General features: G+C 45.8%; 5 protein-coding genes and 1 non-coding gene across 6 annotated transcripts; 4 read left to right on the top strand and 2 right to left on the bottom strand.

Annotated features, from left to right (window-relative positions):
* Positions 1–1,733: 1,733 nt before the first annotated feature.
* Positions 1,734–3,047, top strand: Pmar_PMAR003265 (hypothetical protein). The gene has a single exon (XM_002776083.1). It carries the CDS (start codon positions 1,751–1,753, stop codon positions 2,789–2,791), a length of 1,041 nt encoding a protein of 346 aa, XP_002776129.1. The 5' UTR covers positions 1,734–1,750; the 3' UTR covers positions 2,792–3,047.
* A 3,091-nt stretch (positions 3,048–6,138) lies between these two features.
* Positions 6,139–6,210, top strand: Pmar_PMAR003264. Its single transcript has one exon. It is a non-coding gene; the product is annotated as a tRNA-His (tRNA).
* A 590-nt stretch (positions 6,211–6,800) lies between these two features.
* On the bottom strand, positions 6,801–7,982 carry Pmar_PMAR003263 (hypothetical protein; the record flags this gene model as incomplete). The annotated part of the gene is made up of 6 exons (XM_002776082.1): positions 6,801–6,980; positions 7,027–7,118; positions 7,282–7,435; positions 7,509–7,609; positions 7,655–7,830; positions 7,930–7,982. 6 exons carry the CDS (start codon positions 7,980–7,982, stop codon positions 6,801–6,803), a joined length of 756 nt encoding a protein of 251 aa, XP_002776128.1.
* Positions 7,983–9,107: 1,125 nt separating this feature from the next.
* Pmar_PMAR003262 (calmodulin, putative) lies at positions 9,108–10,401 on the bottom strand (the record flags this gene model as incomplete). The annotated part of the gene is made up of 5 exons (XM_002776081.1): positions 9,108–9,164; positions 9,258–9,394; positions 9,803–9,920; positions 9,973–10,084; positions 10,331–10,401. The coding sequence occupies 5 exons, from the start codon at positions 10,399–10,401 to the stop codon at positions 9,108–9,110; spliced, it is 495 nt and encodes a 164-aa protein (XP_002776127.1).
* Positions 10,402–11,510: 1,109 nt separating this feature from the next.
* On the top strand, positions 11,511–13,783 carry Pmar_PMAR003261 (hypothetical protein; the record flags this gene model as incomplete). Its single annotated transcript, XM_002776080.1, has 6 exons — positions 11,511–11,610; positions 12,085–12,301; positions 12,507–12,732; positions 12,964–13,059; positions 13,126–13,260; positions 13,313–13,783. The coding sequence occupies 6 exons, from the start codon at positions 11,511–11,513 to the stop codon at positions 13,535–13,537; spliced, it is 999 nt and encodes a 332-aa protein (XP_002776126.1). The 3' UTR covers positions 13,538–13,783.
* A 1,486-nt stretch (positions 13,784–15,269) lies between these two features.
* On the top strand, positions 15,270–18,591 carry Pmar_PMAR003260 (hypothetical protein; the record flags this gene model as incomplete). Its single annotated transcript, XM_002776079.1, has 13 exons — positions 15,270–15,347; positions 15,391–15,514; positions 16,409–16,498; positions 16,898–17,010; positions 17,058–17,234; positions 17,279–17,402; positions 17,452–17,557; positions 17,609–17,690; positions 17,748–17,851; positions 17,896–18,005; positions 18,048–18,171; positions 18,216–18,409; positions 18,455–18,591. 13 exons carry the CDS (start codon positions 15,270–15,272, stop codon positions 18,580–18,582), a joined length of 1,554 nt encoding a protein of 517 aa, XP_002776125.1. The 3' UTR covers positions 18,583–18,591.
* Between the last annotated feature and the right edge of the window lie 606 nt (positions 18,592–19,197).

Here is a 19,197-nt window from a genome sequence, read left to right as displayed (position 1 = left end):
ACGGCGTCGTCACGACGCAGTATTCTGTCACCAACAACACTGAGGACAGCTAAACTATAAATAATAAACTGATGAACAGTAAACTGCAGAGATAGCGATAAGGCGGCTAATTGAAGCAAAAGTAGTGCTTCTTCTACATTGAACGGATATGGCTCTTGAACTTTACGCACAATAACGCTGCGTTGCCTTGTGTGAGAGGTCAACACTGAAGCAGAAACGACGTTTCACAATACATCCAATAGCATCAAAAAAAGTTCAGCTCATCCTCCGAAAACAAGTATTTGCTCTCATGAGGATCGGCTCGTGGAGAAGATAGAAAAACCCATGCCATGTAGTACGTGGCAAGTACTGATCGGTCCGATCAGATCGGACAAAATGAGGGTTGGGGCCCCAACTGGGGGGCATCTATAGTACTCCCAATGTGGTGGAATGCTCAACGGCTCTGAAGTGAACCACAAAGAACTTGACGATTCAGCTTTCATGATGAAAGTTTCATCAGGTATCAGGGTGAAAGTAACGACAATTACTAGTATCAGGAATCCTGATTCAGGATATCAGTACGAGTTAATAATTAGAACTTTCAACTTCGTCATAGAACATTCGTCATAGAGACTCTATGATAGAGTCATAGAACAAGTTCGTCCGAAGTCGATAGGAAGTTCAAGTTCGTGTTAATAGAACTTTTAGTTTCGACTTTCGAACCTTCGAATTCGTCATAGAACTTTCAATTTCATTCAATCACCTTATACAATGCGATAACTGGCCGCAGTTTGTCGGGGTCTCGCACGGTGCGTACGGCACGGATTTTTACTCACGCGGCGATTTCGCTGCAGCCGCTGCAGAACAGCAACGATTAATCAGAGCACCTCATCGCATTTCAAAGACTGAATTTCTTAGTGCTCCTGTGTAAGGATGACAGCTCGAGTATTAGACTCGCTTTACATCTAATAAGAACTCACGAGCTCGCAGTGGTCTTGTGTTGTGGGTCCAGTTTGCCTGCACCCTTGTTATCTCATCAAACATCCGCCTCCCTCTTTATAACGAATGAGCCCAATATCGATTACTGTGCTGCTAAGTGTGTGTAATCGTACAGAACTAAGTGCAGGTAGTGCGCTTATTGTTATTGTCCTAGGGTCGTAGTATTAGTTGCTCTAGCTCGACTTCCCTTGTTGTGTTGTTCTTCGAGTTCATCAACTGATACCCCAACACTCGCAGCTTTGTGCCGTCGTTTGTGGGTTCACGCCATCACGTGTGTGTAGCACCACAGCATTTCGCCACTCAACACACCTATTCCCGAGATGGAACCGCGCAAATGAGGTTCATATCACGGCCTTGATGGATCCGAGATACCGAGTATGTCGGAAGCACCTTTCCAATGATCAGAGAGTAGACCATCCCCCTTCGTATGCGCCTACGGGGACAGCTTGCGATAGGTGACTGCTGTGCGGATCAGCCCTGCTGTAGCGGTGTTATGTTCCACTGAGGGTCTCATGATAGACTCACTGTAGCCCTGTCAGCTGATATGCGAAGGTTTGTCTCGCACAATGAGTGAAATCTGAATGGATTGAGTTCAAACTAATCCAATATTGCCTCCGGTTGGATCGGGACATGTTTGGCTTCACGTCTCAAATGCAGAGTTTTCTGCGTGACCCAAGCATGCGTGAAATCTTTGAGATTCTCCCTCGAGAGTGGCGGCGGTTTCGACATGTCTCTCCCTGAGATTCCCCTTCGTTAGAGTTGATCGTACTCGATGCGTTACATCCTCCTCCTCGTCATTGTCGTCGTCGCTGCTTACTTCAGTGAAGCGGGTCGACTCGACTGTCCTCCATCTTCGGAGACGAAGAATATGGCAACCTATTCTTGGAGGCAAGCCTACTGGACTGGTCAGGACACGACCTTCATAGACTTTTTCAAGTCCGACGTGTCAAAGGATTACAACCGTGGTGATGTTTACCTCAACGTGGCCGATGCCTCTAACGTGGGCAAGATTATCCACCCTGAGAGACTGGCCGAGCTCATCGCCAACTTCCGCAAGGTCAGCGGAAACTCTGCAAGGTTCTACCTTTTCTATGCTCAAGGTGGTGGCGACGATAAGAAATGGGCCCCCGATTTCGTTCGTGTCTTTAAGGAGTTCATCCTCAAGTACGGCAACCCTGATATGGGTAGTCTCGGTATCAGCTTCCATGTCAAGCTTGATCTTGCTACGTGGTACAAGATATTTGATGCTTTCGATGCGCTCAAGACTGACCCACAGTTCAAGCCCTACAACATAGCCCTTGATGTTACGATGAACTATTACAACACTGACAGGAAACTGGTGGACCAGATTATGTTCAGGGCTGATCACGTTACTCTGCTTACCTTCGCCAACACCTCCCCGCGACTTATCAACTTTTTCGTAGTCTTCCTGACCAAAATTTGTCCCAACTGTAACAATAACTACTATCCCAATTACAAGGCTAAGATCACTTTTTTGGCGGAAGGTGATTGCAACTCGGGAGCCTGTAGTAAGACGTCGATGTGTGCTTACTACAGCGATCGCCTTGACAACCCCAATGGAGGTATCCTCTACGCTTACAATCAGCTTTCGACTGCTCTCGACTATGTTCGTGATCATGTTCTGTCTAAGGATAAGTTTGATTACTTCTTTGAAGCCGGTGGTACACATATCGGTCTCAACTTCTTCTCGTGGGTCATGTGTTACTACGGCTCCGAGTCGTGGCATCAGATTGGCCTACAAAAGTGTATCTCCGACTACCAGTCCGCTTCACAGATATGCCGTCAAGGTTAAATAACTTTATGTCTCGTGACTTCATTCGAAAATTATTTTGAAGTCACCATCAGAAGTAGAGCTTCGTGGTCAAATCGCCGAAGTAACTTTCTTTCACACGGGTGTTTTCCCCACGATTACTGCTCATGATCTAAGGATGCCAGATCAGAGTAGAAGTTTCTGGGCAACCACTCGACTCCACTCCGTATTCAAAACCCCTACCAACAGCACGCCTTCTCGACGGTTGGTACTACAATTGATTTCAAGCGACGTCGCGATCTTCGTTCCGTTTTGAGTTAGTTACATGGTAAGGTTAGACTAGGAATCAGAGCGCAGCAAGAGATATTATCAACTTAGCATCAACGCAGCCTGGAGTACATCTTACGTGATAATATGAGTCCGAGTCGTCAGTTGTCTCTTTCGGAGAAACAAACCCTCGGGTGAGCGGTTCCAGATCCGAGCGCACTGAGAACAGATACCATTGAAACGAAACCGTTTACGTTGTGTGAAACTGTATAGATATGAGCGGGAGACGTAACGTCTTATGAGTATACCTCATAGCGAATGAAGAGTACACCAGGAGTCTTCCGAAGCACAACACAGGCATTAATTCCACTCTCGGAAGGGACTACGCCGAATGCATTATGTTGTGTCCGACCATAGGGGATGACCTCAGAAGAAGGAACAGCTGCTCCACCGGTTCGGCTTTACTTGTTCTCTATGGGAGCCCATCAGTCACACGCCGCCTCTTGGTGCATCCAACGTCCTAAGAAGGTCGGCGATGCTTCGGCCAACGACTGCTCTGCAACGAAGCGTCTTCGCCTTCCCCCAGAGAACCTCACATCGTCACTCGCCCACCGAATGGAACCTTCCGTCAAGAGCTCAAGTAAGACATTTGTGACCGCTCGTGAAATTCGTTTTTGCAGCATCAGGTGAGACTCTCCGGGCAGACAGTCCAAGAGTTGATGATAGTCCTCGAGCATCTGATGAACCCTATGAAGTGTGTCTAATTATGGTATCACATCATCGTCGCGCACTGTTTGTCCGATACGAAGACTTGGTTGGTATTTTACAAGGTTCTGAATGAGGGAGGCCAAACTCCGAGCGCCGCCGATCTATTTAATGCACACGAGAGAATTACTCCGAGCTATGAGTCAGACGACTCCGGGACAATGACGGACGCCGCCACGTCGTCTGAGGCCCACTGCATGGTATCCGAGGATGCCGCATCGTCGTCGGGCAACGATGTGAGCTACGACTACGACTTTGAGTGTAGCAGCAGTGGAGAAGAACTCGATGGGAGACGAGTTGAAGAAGAATATATCACCACCGCCATTGAAGCGCCTCGAGACAGCGACGGTCAGGCCACTCATGAGCTCCACACTGATGGTCTCCCCGAGGAATCATCCACGACGAAAGACATCCCGAAGGTGATGGGCGTCGAAGGCGTTTATAATAACGAAGGGGATATGCCGGAGACCAGGTACCCCAGTGATGTTGATAGGACCCCTCGAGGTGCTTCACGAGCTGGCAATAACTATTCGGAAACTCGACCTTCAGACGAGTCCACCAATCTATTCACTGTTCACTCCACGACTACCAAACCGCACAGTGGAAAGCAGAAGCCTCGTCATCGTCGAGGAGTGAGAGGATGATTGTTGTTCATCATGTTACTCCATGAAGCATCATGTTACTTTACTGACCCTGTCCAGTATCATGCTCAGACAGGGATAGCGCTTGTTGCGTTCGTAGTTGGTTGGAAACCTTTCATTAGGGGGTTATGGTGGTTGAACTATCGAATCATATCGAAGTAGCACGCACTCTCAGCTACAACGACATCCTGGCCGAGGCGATCATGTTCGAGCCTAAGGCGGCGTAAGAGGAGCGGGTTTATCGTTGAGCATCATTAATGGGTATCTCACGGAGGACGCGTCGCTGTCCATAATTGTGGGCAGTGACGATTGAAGTGTCACAGACTGCAGGCTGGAGAAAGAATTTTTGCTATGATCAGGAAGCCGCGTTCCAGAACGGGGCACTGTGAAATTTCGATGGTGAACAGGAGGGCGATTCCTCATGTGGGGTAAGTTCCAGTTGAGAAGATCAAGCCTACACACAGTATAAACTTCACTCAAACCAACGTGCTGAAGATAAGAATATATAAGTGTCACTCGACACCGTGTTTTCGGTATTTCTCATTATCACTGAGAGCCCACAGCATGCATCTCAGAGCAAGGGCAGTTCCCATCATTGTTCTACTCATCGTGCGAAAGCCAGTGTCGACTTGCCGACTATTCATATCTTGAGCTAGAGCTGGCAACTACAACATAAATGATACTCACGCTCCTCGAGGTAAATAATTCGACCTGCGAAACACCGGTCGTACAGGTTGGTGTAGACTCCCATCATAGAATCCCATCAGGATTCTATGCGTCATAATGGACAAGAAATGTTCTATACTTTTCTCCAAGTTGGAGTTGATGGAATCAACTTGTTCAACTGAGCTACGCCTAACGAGCCGCTAGCACCAGCGGTTGGTAAATGTGGAACAGCAACCGCGAGCAAACTCGGCCACAGACTTGACGACTGACAGTTGACAGAACTGAGACGTACCAGTCACTAGGACACAAATTGTTCTCCATAATAGGAAACTTTTCTTGCGAATACCTATCCAGGTTGGTCTTGAACTCAAGGATCAAATTTGACGCTCATCGTATGACCGACAATTCTGTTTTATTTGACGAAACGAGATTCGGTACAGTTTGTGATGAGGGTCGAGTCCACTGAGACCTCAAGTGAACCCGGAACACTCGACTGTTCTAACTTAAGTTGAGTTAACACCACGTGTGTCTTGCACTGGTCTATTCTCCATGGTCTCACGTGGACGCGAATGTCCTGAGTTACCTCTCAATACCATTCTCAGCTCACTAAAACTCATAAACTCAACTCAGCACTAACGTACTGCAATCATGGAAGCCATCATGACTGGGCCAGCCTGGAGTTGTGTTGCACACTTTACCCCCTCTAGCACGTCACGCACCATCCGCTCGCATCAGCTTCTGACATAGACAGTTACGCGTTAGGCGTTTACGCGGAAGTGAATTGCTGTGGACTTCATTTCGAGAGTAGTACCCCTAGGGTACCTACCTGCAGCACTCCTACTACGAAAGCGCACTCAGTGACGATGAGGACGGCTCCGAAAAGACCGACGAAGAACTTGGTGAGCGATCGCCTCTGAGTTTCGCTGATAGCAGCAGTCCTATTATCACGGAGCATCACTGCGAGTTAAGAGATGATAACAAGTTACTGTTTCTGAGAGCTACACGCCACAGTTGCGGTGGGCTTCCCATCTCAAGAACCTTCGAAATCAGGTCGCTATCGTCTAGCGGTTAGGACGTCACGTTGTGGCCGTGACAACCCCGGTTCAAATCCGGGTAGCGACTTTCATCCATTACTGAGGCGAACAACTACTCCGGACATGAAACAGCTCGTAAGCTTGCTAATCAATAGACCAATCATCGTTATTTGCCGAATTTGTCAACCATCAGTTCATTGCGGACTCGTTTGTATTCAGCTGCATTAAAAGCCGTATCGGTGACTCTGGTGTACTCCTCAAATAGTGCGGTCTACAACAAGGAGCATGCTCCTTGTCAACAACTTCGATGTACTTAGAGGAGCCCACCTTCCACTGCTTCCAATTCTTATCATCTCTATTCAGTATCGCCAACGCCATCTCCGTCCTACTGATGATAGTCACCGCATTCTTCAGTTTAACATAAATGCGAAACATCAATCTCTCCTTATAGTGCTGCAGAAACCTAAAAACTGAAACCTATCCTGTGTCACATAACTGGAGAGTAGCTCTCACTGATAGTCTTCAGAGTTCTTCCGACAAGTTTTCCCTAGATGGACCAATTATCCAACATCCAATGCCGCACTTCATCAACTCCCTCATCATCCTCCTCAGCATCGCTGGAGGTGAGGCCCTGAGCTGGAGTCTCTCCCCCTTCCAATCCAGTTGACAGTAACGGCGTCATTCCATAGGATCGGTACCAACTGTGGCCATAGTCAAATCGACGACCATAGTCATCACTGAGCTGCTTACTATCTGATATCTCCGTCCCAGACCCTCCTCGAGTCGCACATTCTCCCATTCAGGCGTGCATCCAACTTCCATCGTCGTCGATTGCACGCCAAACAACAGTCTCCCTCTCTAACAATACATCAAAATACCACCACCCGGAATCGAACCCGCGCACGCACCTCCTCAGCAGTCTCGTGCTCTCCTCATTTATCTGCGTAGGTCTTGAGATTAAATCCGGATACAAATCCAGTCCACGACGATAGCGACCTACGTTGGCGAACAACACTGTAGTTTCACCCTAGTGATATCAAAAGCACTACTGAAATATATATTTCACGACTACTACATATGACCGCGAATATTGCGTTTTTCACAGAGAATCGCGCCACTTCACGTGAAACGGGTGGTGACACTCCCTCCCCTCTCCCACCTCCATGAGCATCCCAAGCTGTAGTGCTCCTAGCCGATCTAGCCTGCTCCAGCTCCCCTTCAATACGCTTAACCGAGGCCGCGTATTTCTCATTCATTTCAGCATCCGGCTCGCACATAGAGACCGTGAGGAATTCAAGATACTCATGGAACGCCTAAGGCCGATAATTTCGTGGCGCAGTGACGTTTAGCAAGTACTATTTCTGGAGACCTTATTTTTGCCCCCACCGTAAGACCAGCCGACTGCCGTTTTTTCTGCCGTTCCTCATCCATCTTCTCATTAATCAAATTATATCGGGCCACGACTCCTCCGTCCGAACCCTCCTCACCTGATGCAGACCGATTCTCCCAATGCGCTACTCCGACGGACACACTCTCCTCCTCATTTGAAGTGTCGTCGTTTATAAAACTCTCCTCCTCCTCTTCCTCCTCTTCATAATCATCATCATTCACGAAGCTTTCATCCTCCGAAAAGGCTTCATTATACCCTCCCTTAGCTATCACCCTCCTCAGTTTGAACTCCCCCTTCACGTCCGAAACCGAAAGTCGTCTGAAGCGAACAACACGTATAAGCTCTGCTCATGGGCATCCTATTCATCATCATCGATAACATCACATTAAATTCAGTGCTACCATAGGCGTTCACTACTTCCAAATCTCCCCAAAAACAATAGAGAACAGGAAAGAATTCACGAAGTACATAAAAATAGAACAGTGCCATAAAATTTTTTCCTCGAAAATCGATTGCGAACAGGTTCCATGCAATATAATTCCATATAAGAGGACTTCATGGCTGAGTGAGTTGGACTTAAGTATGTAAATTGGTACCTGAGCAATGCTCAGTGAGCATTATCGTTAGTTACTCTTCGATCCCGTACCCACTGGTATATATTTAACCGTTCTATAGGAAAAGTTATCTCTTCACTTCAAGATGATTTTCATTTATTATACCCCGGTTCTCTTTCATTTTCTAAGATGGTGTAATTCATGACTTCACATTTTTAATGTCTAGATGATGAAGGCCCATCCCTAACCCACCTCCTCTCCGGCCTCACAGACGGGGCAATATGGTCTCCATCGGAGCTCCCATCACCATCATCAGAAGAGGAGGATGATGATGATGACGATGAGCTAAGGTATCTGCAAACGAGGTAGCAATGGAGTGGTAACGGAGGAAACACCCAAGAGAGGCAGAGGCTTATTCCTACCTCTTGAGATCTTCATCACCGACTTCGCTACATTTCCTAAGACGCCTTTTAGGAGATCCTTGTTGCACTGAATCGTCCGACACGGATGAAGACCGTGAGCGTGTCCGCTTTAAGAGTCGTCGTTTGGGCATTTTAACGTAATAATGAACTTGAAGTCGAGATTTCCCAAACTACCTTCGTTCACTACGAAAGACTACGGACAACACCAGTAGACGCGTTAGAGTGTTCTGTTGGAGTGTTCCATCGACCTTGTATGAACAAACCACTCCTCATTATAGTTCCATCGACCTTGTATGAACAAACCACTCCTCATTATAGTTCCATCGACCTTGTATGAATGAACCACTCCTCATTATAGTTCCATCGACCTTGTATGAATGAACCACTACTCATTATAGTTCCATCGACCTTGTATGAATGAACCACTACTCATTATAGTTCCATCGACCTTGTATGAACAAACCACTCCTCATTATAGTTCCATCGACCTTGTATGAATGAACCACTACTCATTATAGTTCCATCGACCTCGTATGAATGAACCACTACTCATTATAGTTCCATCGACCTTGTATGAATGAACCACTACTACACAACAACATAATTATATTTTTAATTATCACTTTTCAATTTCAACAAGGCCGAGTAGTTTCTCAGCAAATCCGTACGCGTCCACCTGAACACGTCCAATTCGAAAACTACAGTCGTTATAAAATTTAAAATTTTCCGGAATAATTTCGTGGCGCGCGGTAATGCAGTAACAACCCACCTCCTCCTTTCCCTTGTAGCCCGTCTCACGAAGCATTCTGTCGAAATTCTTCGCAGTGCGCTCATCATCATCACCACAAGATATCAAGGCGGAGCGAAGCGTCGATAAAGATACCACATCGTTTGAAATGCCATTTCCTGATATACGCAAACTCTCGGAAGACCTATGTCGCGCGCTACAAGGTTGATCGCGCTCAAGCCCATCGAGTTTCAGTCACCGAATTTCGCTGAACACTTCATCGAGGAGGCCTAGTACGAGTAATATTCATACATATATTATAGGCGTATATATGTATTTTACATATTCGTTGTATTACTGTGAATTCAAATTTGATTTTCAAATAATTTTTGAGTTGTTTTGAGAAAAAACAAGTCCAGATCGAGAGGTGATTCTGCTAGAGTGGGGTTATATAATTGAGAATTGTAAAAGGAATTTTAGAATGTGAATTTTTCACGCACGATTATAGCTTTAATGTTTTGAAATAGTACAGTATATACGTTCACTGGAGTAATTTCGTGGCGCGCGAAAAATATCCCAGCGCCTACCATCACCCAGAAGCTTCAGAGCATCTAACGTTTCGTCGAACATAACCGTCGAGTTGCACCCAATAAGTAGTTCATCACAGAGGACCTCAACGGCCTTCGAAAAATCAAAATAATTCACCTGAAAAAGGCGGAGCGAAGCAACTCTTACTAATCATCTTATTCATTCACACTTTCTCATTTTGCAGTTTTTCTATCAGTTTTTGCAGCTGTTCGTCGCTGGGACAAAAGCCAGCCAGTCGGATGAAATGGCCAAGGCTATTATCCACTTCGAGTACCCCCTCCCTGATCACATTAATATATGACTTCGACGAGACTCATCTAATAAGAGTCTTATTCCACACCTGCACTACGTATGAAATACACCGCTTTCAACGAGAGATGGTATTAAACAACACTCAAATTCTGCCCATTTTTACTCCTCACGGACTACAGTAAAATACCCGAACTTATATAATCAAAATGAATGCTACTACTAAAATCCAATATATGAGCGATCACAGGTCGTACCCTCAAACTTCCTAAACTCACTTATGTTCATCTAGAAAGGCGAACACGAGCCGGTAACGCTCCAGTTGAATTGGTGAAGGAGTGGTACTCATCAATAGAGCGGTGATAAATTATCAAGCGAGGGAAAGTATTGTTCGTTTCCGTACATTTCCAGTCGGTCTCGTGTAGGAATTTGTAACTCCTGAGCTCAACTGAGGGAAGCGAACATATATATTCCTCCAACACTGCCAGACAGTAAGAATAGGCCCTATTCAATAGGGTGATAACAAATACCAAACTCTACCATAACTCTTTCAGTTGATGAAGATGATGATGATAAACTATCTTCGTTTAACGCAGTATACAGGATTCGCCAGTTATTCGAGAAGTTCTCTTGTAACTTTTCCACACCTGTTGTGCAATTACGAGTGGTTATTGTTGTTAGACTCTGTGTGAGAGTAACCGCACAACTTAACTCGATACCTTAATAGTAGAGGGTAGAGTATAATAGGAGTGACAGAGGGTGGTCCAGTGCGTGTAACGCAGACCAACTCAAAAACGAATAAACCGGGGCGGAATAATTAACACCATTTAAAACGGTTCAATATACCATTACGAAATGACAAGCGCCTATCTTCGCCATTTCCTTCCCAGAATATCCATATTTTTACCATCACATGTAATACATTCCCACACTACCCGCCAGTGGTCGCGTCGTCACATCTTGAGCCTTTCTGAGATTTCGTTTTAGCGCGCGCCCAGATAATCTTTAACATTAATATCGATAGACACATGGATCAGCTTCGACCCGGCTTGGTGAATTTGTACTTTCTGGTAGAAAAATGGTAAAGTAGATTTCCCACTTAGATGGTAATGTGTTGCAAAATCGAGTTGCAAATTACTTTGAAGTGGTTTTATATTGTTAATTATTCGAGGATCCCCGCCGGGTATCTTTAGGTTGAGCGCACAAGATACAAAATAGGTCCAGTGAGAGCCTGTCGTAATCGATTATCAGTTCTCTCTATTGCGAAGTATGGCAAGTCAACTGCAAACTCCCTCACACGGCTTTGGTGGTAACCCATCCATTTTCGACACCTCCCCTGGTGTTGGCAACGACAACTACTCCTCTACCACTACTACAACTACATGGTATCGTTATTGGAACGAACAATATAATAGATACTTTTTCTGGCAAGAAAATAATTCTATATCGACTTGGGACATGCCACCCGAAAGCGACACGGTTATTGACTATACCACTAAAGAAGTGGTATCAGGTCCGGAGCTCAGCGCTGAGGAAAACAATAACACAACTCCTGATGGTACTATCAAAACGACTACTACTACTATTACTACTACTACTACTACTACTACTACTACTACTACTACTACTACTACTACTATTACTACTACTGCTACTACTACTACTACTACTACTACTACTACTACTACTACTACTACTACTACTACTACTACTACTACTACTACTACTGCTACTACTACTGCTACTACTACTACTACTACCACTACTACTACTACTACTACTACGACTACTACTACTACTACTACTACTACTACTACTACTACTACTACTACTACTACTACTACTACTATTACTGCTGCTACTACTACTACTACTACTACTACTACTACTACTACTACTACTACTATTACTACTACTGCTACTACTACTACTACTACTACTACTACTATTACTACTACTGCTACTACTACTACTACTACTGCTGCTACTACTACTACTACTATTACTACTACTATCATGTTCTTCCGCTCAGATTTCATGCTGCTCCAACAACAACCACCAAGTGGAGCTTCTTCGCACTACACCCCAGTCGATCCAGTAAAAGACGTCCTTAACGGTTATGATCATTCGGGATCATCATCATCTACTACCGGTGGCCTCTTTGGTGTATCACCGTCAGCAGCGACAGTCGATTTTCTCAAGGACGGGAGATCGAGTGACATACCACCCAGTAGTATGTTTGAGGATAGGTAAGCATCGGAATGCAGCTTCTATAACTATCACGATTAATGTGGGAAAATATGCACATGCTCCCGTTGGTAATAGGAGAATTTTTAGGAAATTTTCGGGAAAATTTTGATTGGTTTTCGCACACTTCTACCTGAGTTTGTATCGTGAATTCAGCTGAGGAAAGTGAGCAAGTATTCCTCCAATGCTGATCACGCTTCCATTCAGTCGTGTTATGACGAGTCCTGTTGCGGACCTCTCGTGGCTGGGCTCCAAGCCAGCGACTTACAACCAGGAATTGCCAACTCAACGGTTGTCGAGTACAGCGCAACGGTTGGTTTCACCACCCGAGTTGACATATCCTCCTATGGGAGATCCTCTATTCTCGACAGTGCGAAGCGCATTAGATGGTATGGGAACTCCACAAGAGGCGGCTGGTTACGGCGGCTTTGCGGTAAAATGGGTGTCGTTCGTATCAGGGACACATCTAGCGTTCCCTAGGGTTTGATAACAATCGGAAAATGTTGATCTCGTGATGATTTTTACATCGGAAATTGATTGAAGAATGCGCTCTTCCTAGCCGTTTAGAAATTTCAAAATGAGTTTCCCCTGGAACATATGATATTAACATAATATAGGCTCCTGGGTGATTCTCTGAATCGTGAGAGTATTCTTTCTGCTGTAGTCGCGTATTGGGAGTCAGCGTCCTCGGCCGGTGAATCTTCATCAACAGCAGAAGCAGCAACAAGCGTCAAATATTTTGGATAAAAAGGTGCAAGAGGTATTGAAAAAAGGGTCTCTTTTGGGCCTATTTTGTATCTTCCATGGTGGAAGCTAAGATTCTCAGGAGCACGATCGTTTAATCGCTGAGCGAATGCAGGCCGAGCTGGATCGAGAATATGAAGAACGTTTAACCTCAGCCCCTCTCCCGTGCGAGGCGGTTCAGCACAAACAAAAGAAAAAAGAGAAGAAAATGGGGAAAGTAATAGAAAAAATTTTTTGTGTAAAAATTATGGTGACGCAATAACACTCAGATGCCCAAGGCGGTAAAAGCTGTGAAAGCTTCATCTGCGTCCTCTACTCCTTGGGGGTCTCCTCCTAAAAACGAAGAGGTTAATAATAACGGTAACGCGAGTGCAGAGGAGGACTTAGCACACGAGATGGCAGCACATGGTATAGTGTTGAAGAAAGCTAAAGTGAAGTCGCATAAAAATGGCCGTCAACAGAATCAAAAGGTCATTCCAGTGGGGAGAAAATAATAGTCGGTTAAGGCAGGGGAGAGTAAAGAGAGAGATGTGGTATCTTGTGATTTACTCAGCCGTAGATGATCGTAGGATGGTATCTTTACGCACAGCGAAGATTTTCATACCTTTTTTCGGATACCCAGTTGGAAATTCTTCCGCGTGCGCAAAGATATGCTGATGTTGATTGTGATTATCTGCCATTCCGGTGTTGTCACTAAGTGTCCCCTAAGTACTCTCTCCTCATCATCCTCCTCGTTGTTGTTGTTATTGTTGCTACTATTACTTTTCGTAGCTCACATCACCATTATCCGAAGCACTTAAGTCACATCGTAAAACCATCTGTAGTCTTGTCACTGTTGTGTTGGTGTGGAAGGGGGGTATTGTATTGTAGATGTGGCGGAAGGATGGTATGGAACGCTCTGGTTTGGAAAATAATTCCGAAGGTGATATGGTTATATTTGGTCCAGCAAGACGGCAGGATGGCGCATACGTTACTCATGAGGAGCTCAAGACTTCACTCGACAGAGTAGTACGCATCGTTTCTACCTGGCATGCTCAGGTTTAGGTCCACCAACGATGCGAGGCAGCACTTAGTGGAGAAGGCAGTAGCTCTTCGAGATTTATCTCCCCTGATGATCCCATCTACAGGTAGTAGTGTGTCTAGGGGGGGAGGTCTATGGAGAGGTGGTCAGGTCTATGGTTGGTAGAATACAGGAGTTGGAGACTGCCGCATTACGGAAGGGTGACAGGAGTATTGTCGAAGGGTGGTTGGAAGTAGTGGTAGTAGTAGTAGTAGTAGTAGTAGTAGTAGTAGTAGTAGTAGTAGTAGTAGTAGTAGTAGTAGTAGTAGTAGTAGTAGTAGTAGCAGTAGTAGTAGTAGGAGTAGGAGTAGGAGTAGGAGTAGGAGTAGGAGTAGGAGTAGTAGTAGTAGTAGTAGTAGTAGTAGGAGTAGTAGTAGTAGTAGTAGTAGTAGGAGTAGTAGTAGTAGTAGTAGTAGTAGTAGTAGTAGTAGTAGTAGTAGTAGTAGTAGTAGTAGTAGTAGTAGTAGTAGTAGTAGTAGTAGTAGTAGTAGTAGTAGTAGTAGCGATTGTTCATCTCAGCTGAGATGGCAAGTTTCCTAACTACATAATGACAACCACTACACGACTTGGAGTAGAAGTGTATAAAACCCAAACGAAAATTTCCCCAAAATTTCTCTCAGAATTTTCGTACTAGTAGTTGAGGCTGCGCATATTTTTCCTAATTGGTGATGATGACACTCCTCTAAAGCTGTATTCAGTAGTCGTCGTCATACGAAGAAAGGCGCAAGCTGGAACGTACAGTAGCAGATCTACAACGTAGTGTTAAGCGGATGCAGTTTCGCGATGAGGTTGGTATTAATCGTGCTGGGATAGGGTATCTTAGGTTGCCAGGCGAAAGATACGTTTGAGGCCCGATTGAGTAACATAGAAAATATTACCAGAGAATTGTCACGACGGGGAATCGAACCGGAGACCTATCTAAATGACAGGTGCCTTCAACCTTCAGGGGGCTTTGAGACATGCGTGGTTTAGATTCGACGCCCTCAAGGATGGACTCAGTAGTAGTCTTGTCGCTTTTTTGGAGGATTTCAAAAATGATACCACTCGCCGGGTTAGTAGCGGAGGATCTTGGAAGTTTGAAGAACTCATTGATTTATCGTTAGTTGGAGGAGATTCACCGTCAGTCGGGAACAGCACAGTTAAGGGAAGAATTCACAGACGTTTTAATGGCAGAGGGACGGAGGATCGATGGACAGATTGACCAGTTGAGGTCTGACCTCGAGGCGCGAATTGACGAAGGAGTGGTATGAAAAATTAATTCGACATATTATTGTAGAGGAGAGTCAGGCGTCATTGAAGTTGGAAATACAAACTGCTATGGTTGCCCACGACCGAGTTTCCGTAGCAGTAGGGTCAGAGCTATCTGGTGTGGATGAGTCCCTCTCCTCACGAGAAAAGGAATCTAGTGTTGGTAGTAGTAATGGTGGCTCTCCAGATGCTCTATTGGAAGAGTTGACCGGGGGGAATCATGATGATGATGATGACAACTGACGACATGTTATTTTCCACTGATACTTTGTTGTGGTGGGCCGCCTCGTCGTGGTGAATTTTGAGATTGTATACCACAAAATTGACAGATATCATTCATGAGGGTTTGTTTGATATTCATTTTAGTGATTTCTCAGGCGGTAGTGAATTCCACGATGACTAGGGTTAATGAACCACTATGCTGAGCATTTCGGTGGAGTTTGTGATAGTCATATTTTTACTATCCGATGTGGGAAAATATGCACATGATCAACTACGTGTGTTGGTGACAATAGAAAAATTCTGGGAGGAAATTTTAGAATTTGGTTTTTCATACACTCCTACTCCCAATCGTGTGGAAATTCCTGAGCTCAGCAGCTGAGGAGAGCAAAACGTATTTTCTTTCAACACTGCTACAGTACGCGCATTTTGAAGGTCCAATTTCGTGTAGCAGTTTTAGCTTCCTAACGGCTGTTCATATCAATCTGATTCTTTCTACAGGAACCCTCTAAACTTGCTTAGATATGCCATGGATTTGGTTTTCGGAAAAAATGCATTTTTTTTCCAAAAAAATATCACTTGTACCCATTGTGTAGAAAATTGTCCCTTTTTTCGATGGCTACCCCCTCCCCCATCGTTTCCTTCACTCCGCGGAATTTCCGTCCATCATCGGCGTCAATCGTTCGCTTCTTCCGATACGGTAGCGATGATTCGCTTCTTGTGGTGGGCTCTCCCAATGAGGAAAATTTGATGGTAATACTGGTCAGTTTTCGGACCTCATCCGTATCTTAGCCGCTTGAACCTAAGATTCAGCAGGTCTTTCGGTATCGCTGTGAAGGTGATGACCATCCGCAAGTGGAGGAAGTGTCGGAGCTCCCCGGTCACAACATGGGCGTATCGGACATTGCTGTGAACTCAGTTGGAACAAGTGAGGTTCACTTTTTGAGGATATATAAAGTTGAGGCCAGCGTGAAAAGTATAACACGTTCAATGAGTTCTTAAAAATTCACCACATTACCAAAATTATCGCTTTACACGTTAGTACGAATCTTCACTGTGCTAAAATACGGCGAGCATCAACCACATAACAGAGGCTTCTGACCTCAGCCATAGGTAGTTACCCTTCAGAACTTCCCGAGAATCGTCGTTAAGATGTGTCTTTTAATTGTATAATTTAGCGGTGAATCAGTATTCTCTCATCAGTACTCCTGATGCCTTCTCACTCAGTCATCGTCACAAGCGGGTTGGACTCAACCGTTCGAGTTTGGAAACGGTCACGGCAGGGGAAATACGAACACTAGTATCATCATCATCATTATTGGAGTAGGAACCTCTTTACTCAGTCGTAACATTCCAGCTGTTGGAGGGAAGACCATCGACATCGGCGATATTGATCACATCGCGATCCTTACTCGCGAGGCCGGTCGCTACAATGTTCTGGTGAGGACTTCCCCGTCGCACTGGTGGTAGCAAGATTCCCCTTACAGATCTCCGTTGGGTCAGCCGGTGGGAAGATCCACTTCACCGATTTGGCCACTGACGCTTCCTCGGACACAGGTGGAAGAGGGACGAAGCGCCCCGTACGCCGACTCATCCCTCCAGTGGACTGTCTCTATCGCGGAGCTAAAAAGACCTATCTCGGCTGTGTTACGGCGATGCAGTTGGTGAGCAGCAACTCTGTATGGGGCGGTATCATCGACTGTGTCAGTCTGAGGATGGCTCTTACTTGGCTTATGGGACTTCGAGTGGGTACGTGGGTGTGGCTCGCCTCGTATGCGATGTCGAGGAAAGCAGTCTGCGGCTTGAGTGTGAGCTCAGAGGAGTCCTCAGATGTAGTCGTGGGGGCGCTCTTTGTGAAGGGTGATAGTAGTAGCCGCTCAGGTTTCAAGTCGGCTATATCTTCCCCAGTGCGTTGTCTTGCTACACACGGCGACACTTTGTTGGTGGGAGGCGAAGCAAATGTTGGGCGAATTATGGCAATCGATATGTATTCAACGGGTGTGGGAATCGAACCTGTGTAGTCTTGAGTTCTATTTAGGTCGCGAGTGTCGGGCTATCTGGTGGACGAGAGTGGAGAGAGGAGCAGTGGTTCGAAGAGTCGAAAGACTAGAAATCCCGCAGTAGTGTCAACTTCTCTATTAGCCTGGAGGTTAGCATGTCTGGCTGTCAATCTGTAGATCCTCGGTTCAATTCCCCTCAACTACACTTGTCGTTTAAGAGCCATACTCGTTTCTGAGTCCCAAGGGCATCTGCAGCATCCCTCCTTCCTCCTATCTCTAGTGTAACTAAAGGACTTCCCTTCCCGAGATCATCGCCCTCATACAGGTCCTCGGACGGGATAGTGCAAAGCCATGAGCTCCCCCAAGGGCCCGAGGGCTGGGCGGATGACCAACCCGAGCCTAGTACCGTCAATTTCTTGGATCTCCGGTCGGCAGGTGACGTTTTACCCTCTATTTTTCGTGTATTTTTCCTATTAGGAACCCTCAAGCTTTCTCCAGTGACAATCTGTGGAGTGGCTACAGCTGCTCTGAAGACTCCTCCTGCCGCTGCCTCGTGGCACGACTGTGCGATAGTTGCCCTGCCGAATGGGAGTATCGAGATGTAGGAGGCGAATGAGGTCCTTTCGAGGGAGGAGTAACCGTCAGTTACCAACAACGCGAATGCTCTCCTCCTAATATGCCGGAGTTGCCTATTGAGGTCGAAGGAGGCGTCTTTGATATGTTTAAATCAGCAGCATCACAACATCGTCAGTTGAATGTTGCAGAGAATTGGAATCAAGAGTTGTTGACCAAACACTATGAGGAGCCTCCCCCAGCAACAACTGCCGCTACGCAAGGAGGTTGGAGTATGCGGGTGTTGCAGGAGTACTCAGGCGCTATCTCAGGTAATGCCACAAGACCTGATGATGTTGAAATGGAGGGCGTGGACGGAGGGAAGCCCTCAGGACCTGTCGAGGCGGCAGGGCCATCATCGCCTTTGATCACGTCAACACAGCCTATGGTCGGCTCGTAGAGTTTCGTGAACGCTGCTGGGATTGAGTTCGCCATAAACAGAGGCATTGCAGTCGATGGTGTGAAATCAGATGCAGTTGTGTGGTTACGTAAAGTTGCTCGTCATGCCGCACTGGGGTACCACAGCCCCTCGTCGTGGGGCTGTGAACTTGGGCAAGGTTCGAAGATTTAGGATTATTGGGAAAATGTGGACATGATATATGCCAATTTGTGTTTTGTTCCACAGCATGCCCGAGAGGCTGAGCTCCAGCAGAGCACGAGGATTCGTATAATCAGCTGCATGTGGTCAGTTTTGATGACAGATTGGTAGCACATGGTGTACGTAGTGTTCGTGTCGCGAGATATCGCGCTGGCTGAGTTTCCCTCTGCTGAGCTCAGGAGTGTTTTCAATCATAGAAGTTTACGAAAAAAATCGGTAGAAATGTATAAGAACCAACAAGAATTAACTCAGAAATTTCACAGAAATTTTGGGAAATTCTTGTAGGCTTCTGTACATTTCTATTCGAATTCGTGCGTAAACTTCGGAAACCCCAAAACTCCCGAGCTGAGCTGAGGAAAGCAAAACTTTTTTCCTCCATCACTGGGATGATACGCATCTGCTAGAGGTCATAATAAT

The sequence above is a fragment of the Perkinsus marinus genome (genome assembly GCF_000006405.1).
Source record: "Perkinsus marinus ATCC 50983 genomic scaffold scf_1104296954470, whole genome shotgun sequence".
Classification (NCBI taxonomy): Eukaryota; Perkinsozoa; order Perkinsida; family Perkinsidae; genus Perkinsus; species Perkinsus marinus.
The sequence above is the reverse complement of the archived record's forward strand: the minus strand, read 5'-3'. Positions and strand labels throughout refer to the sequence as shown.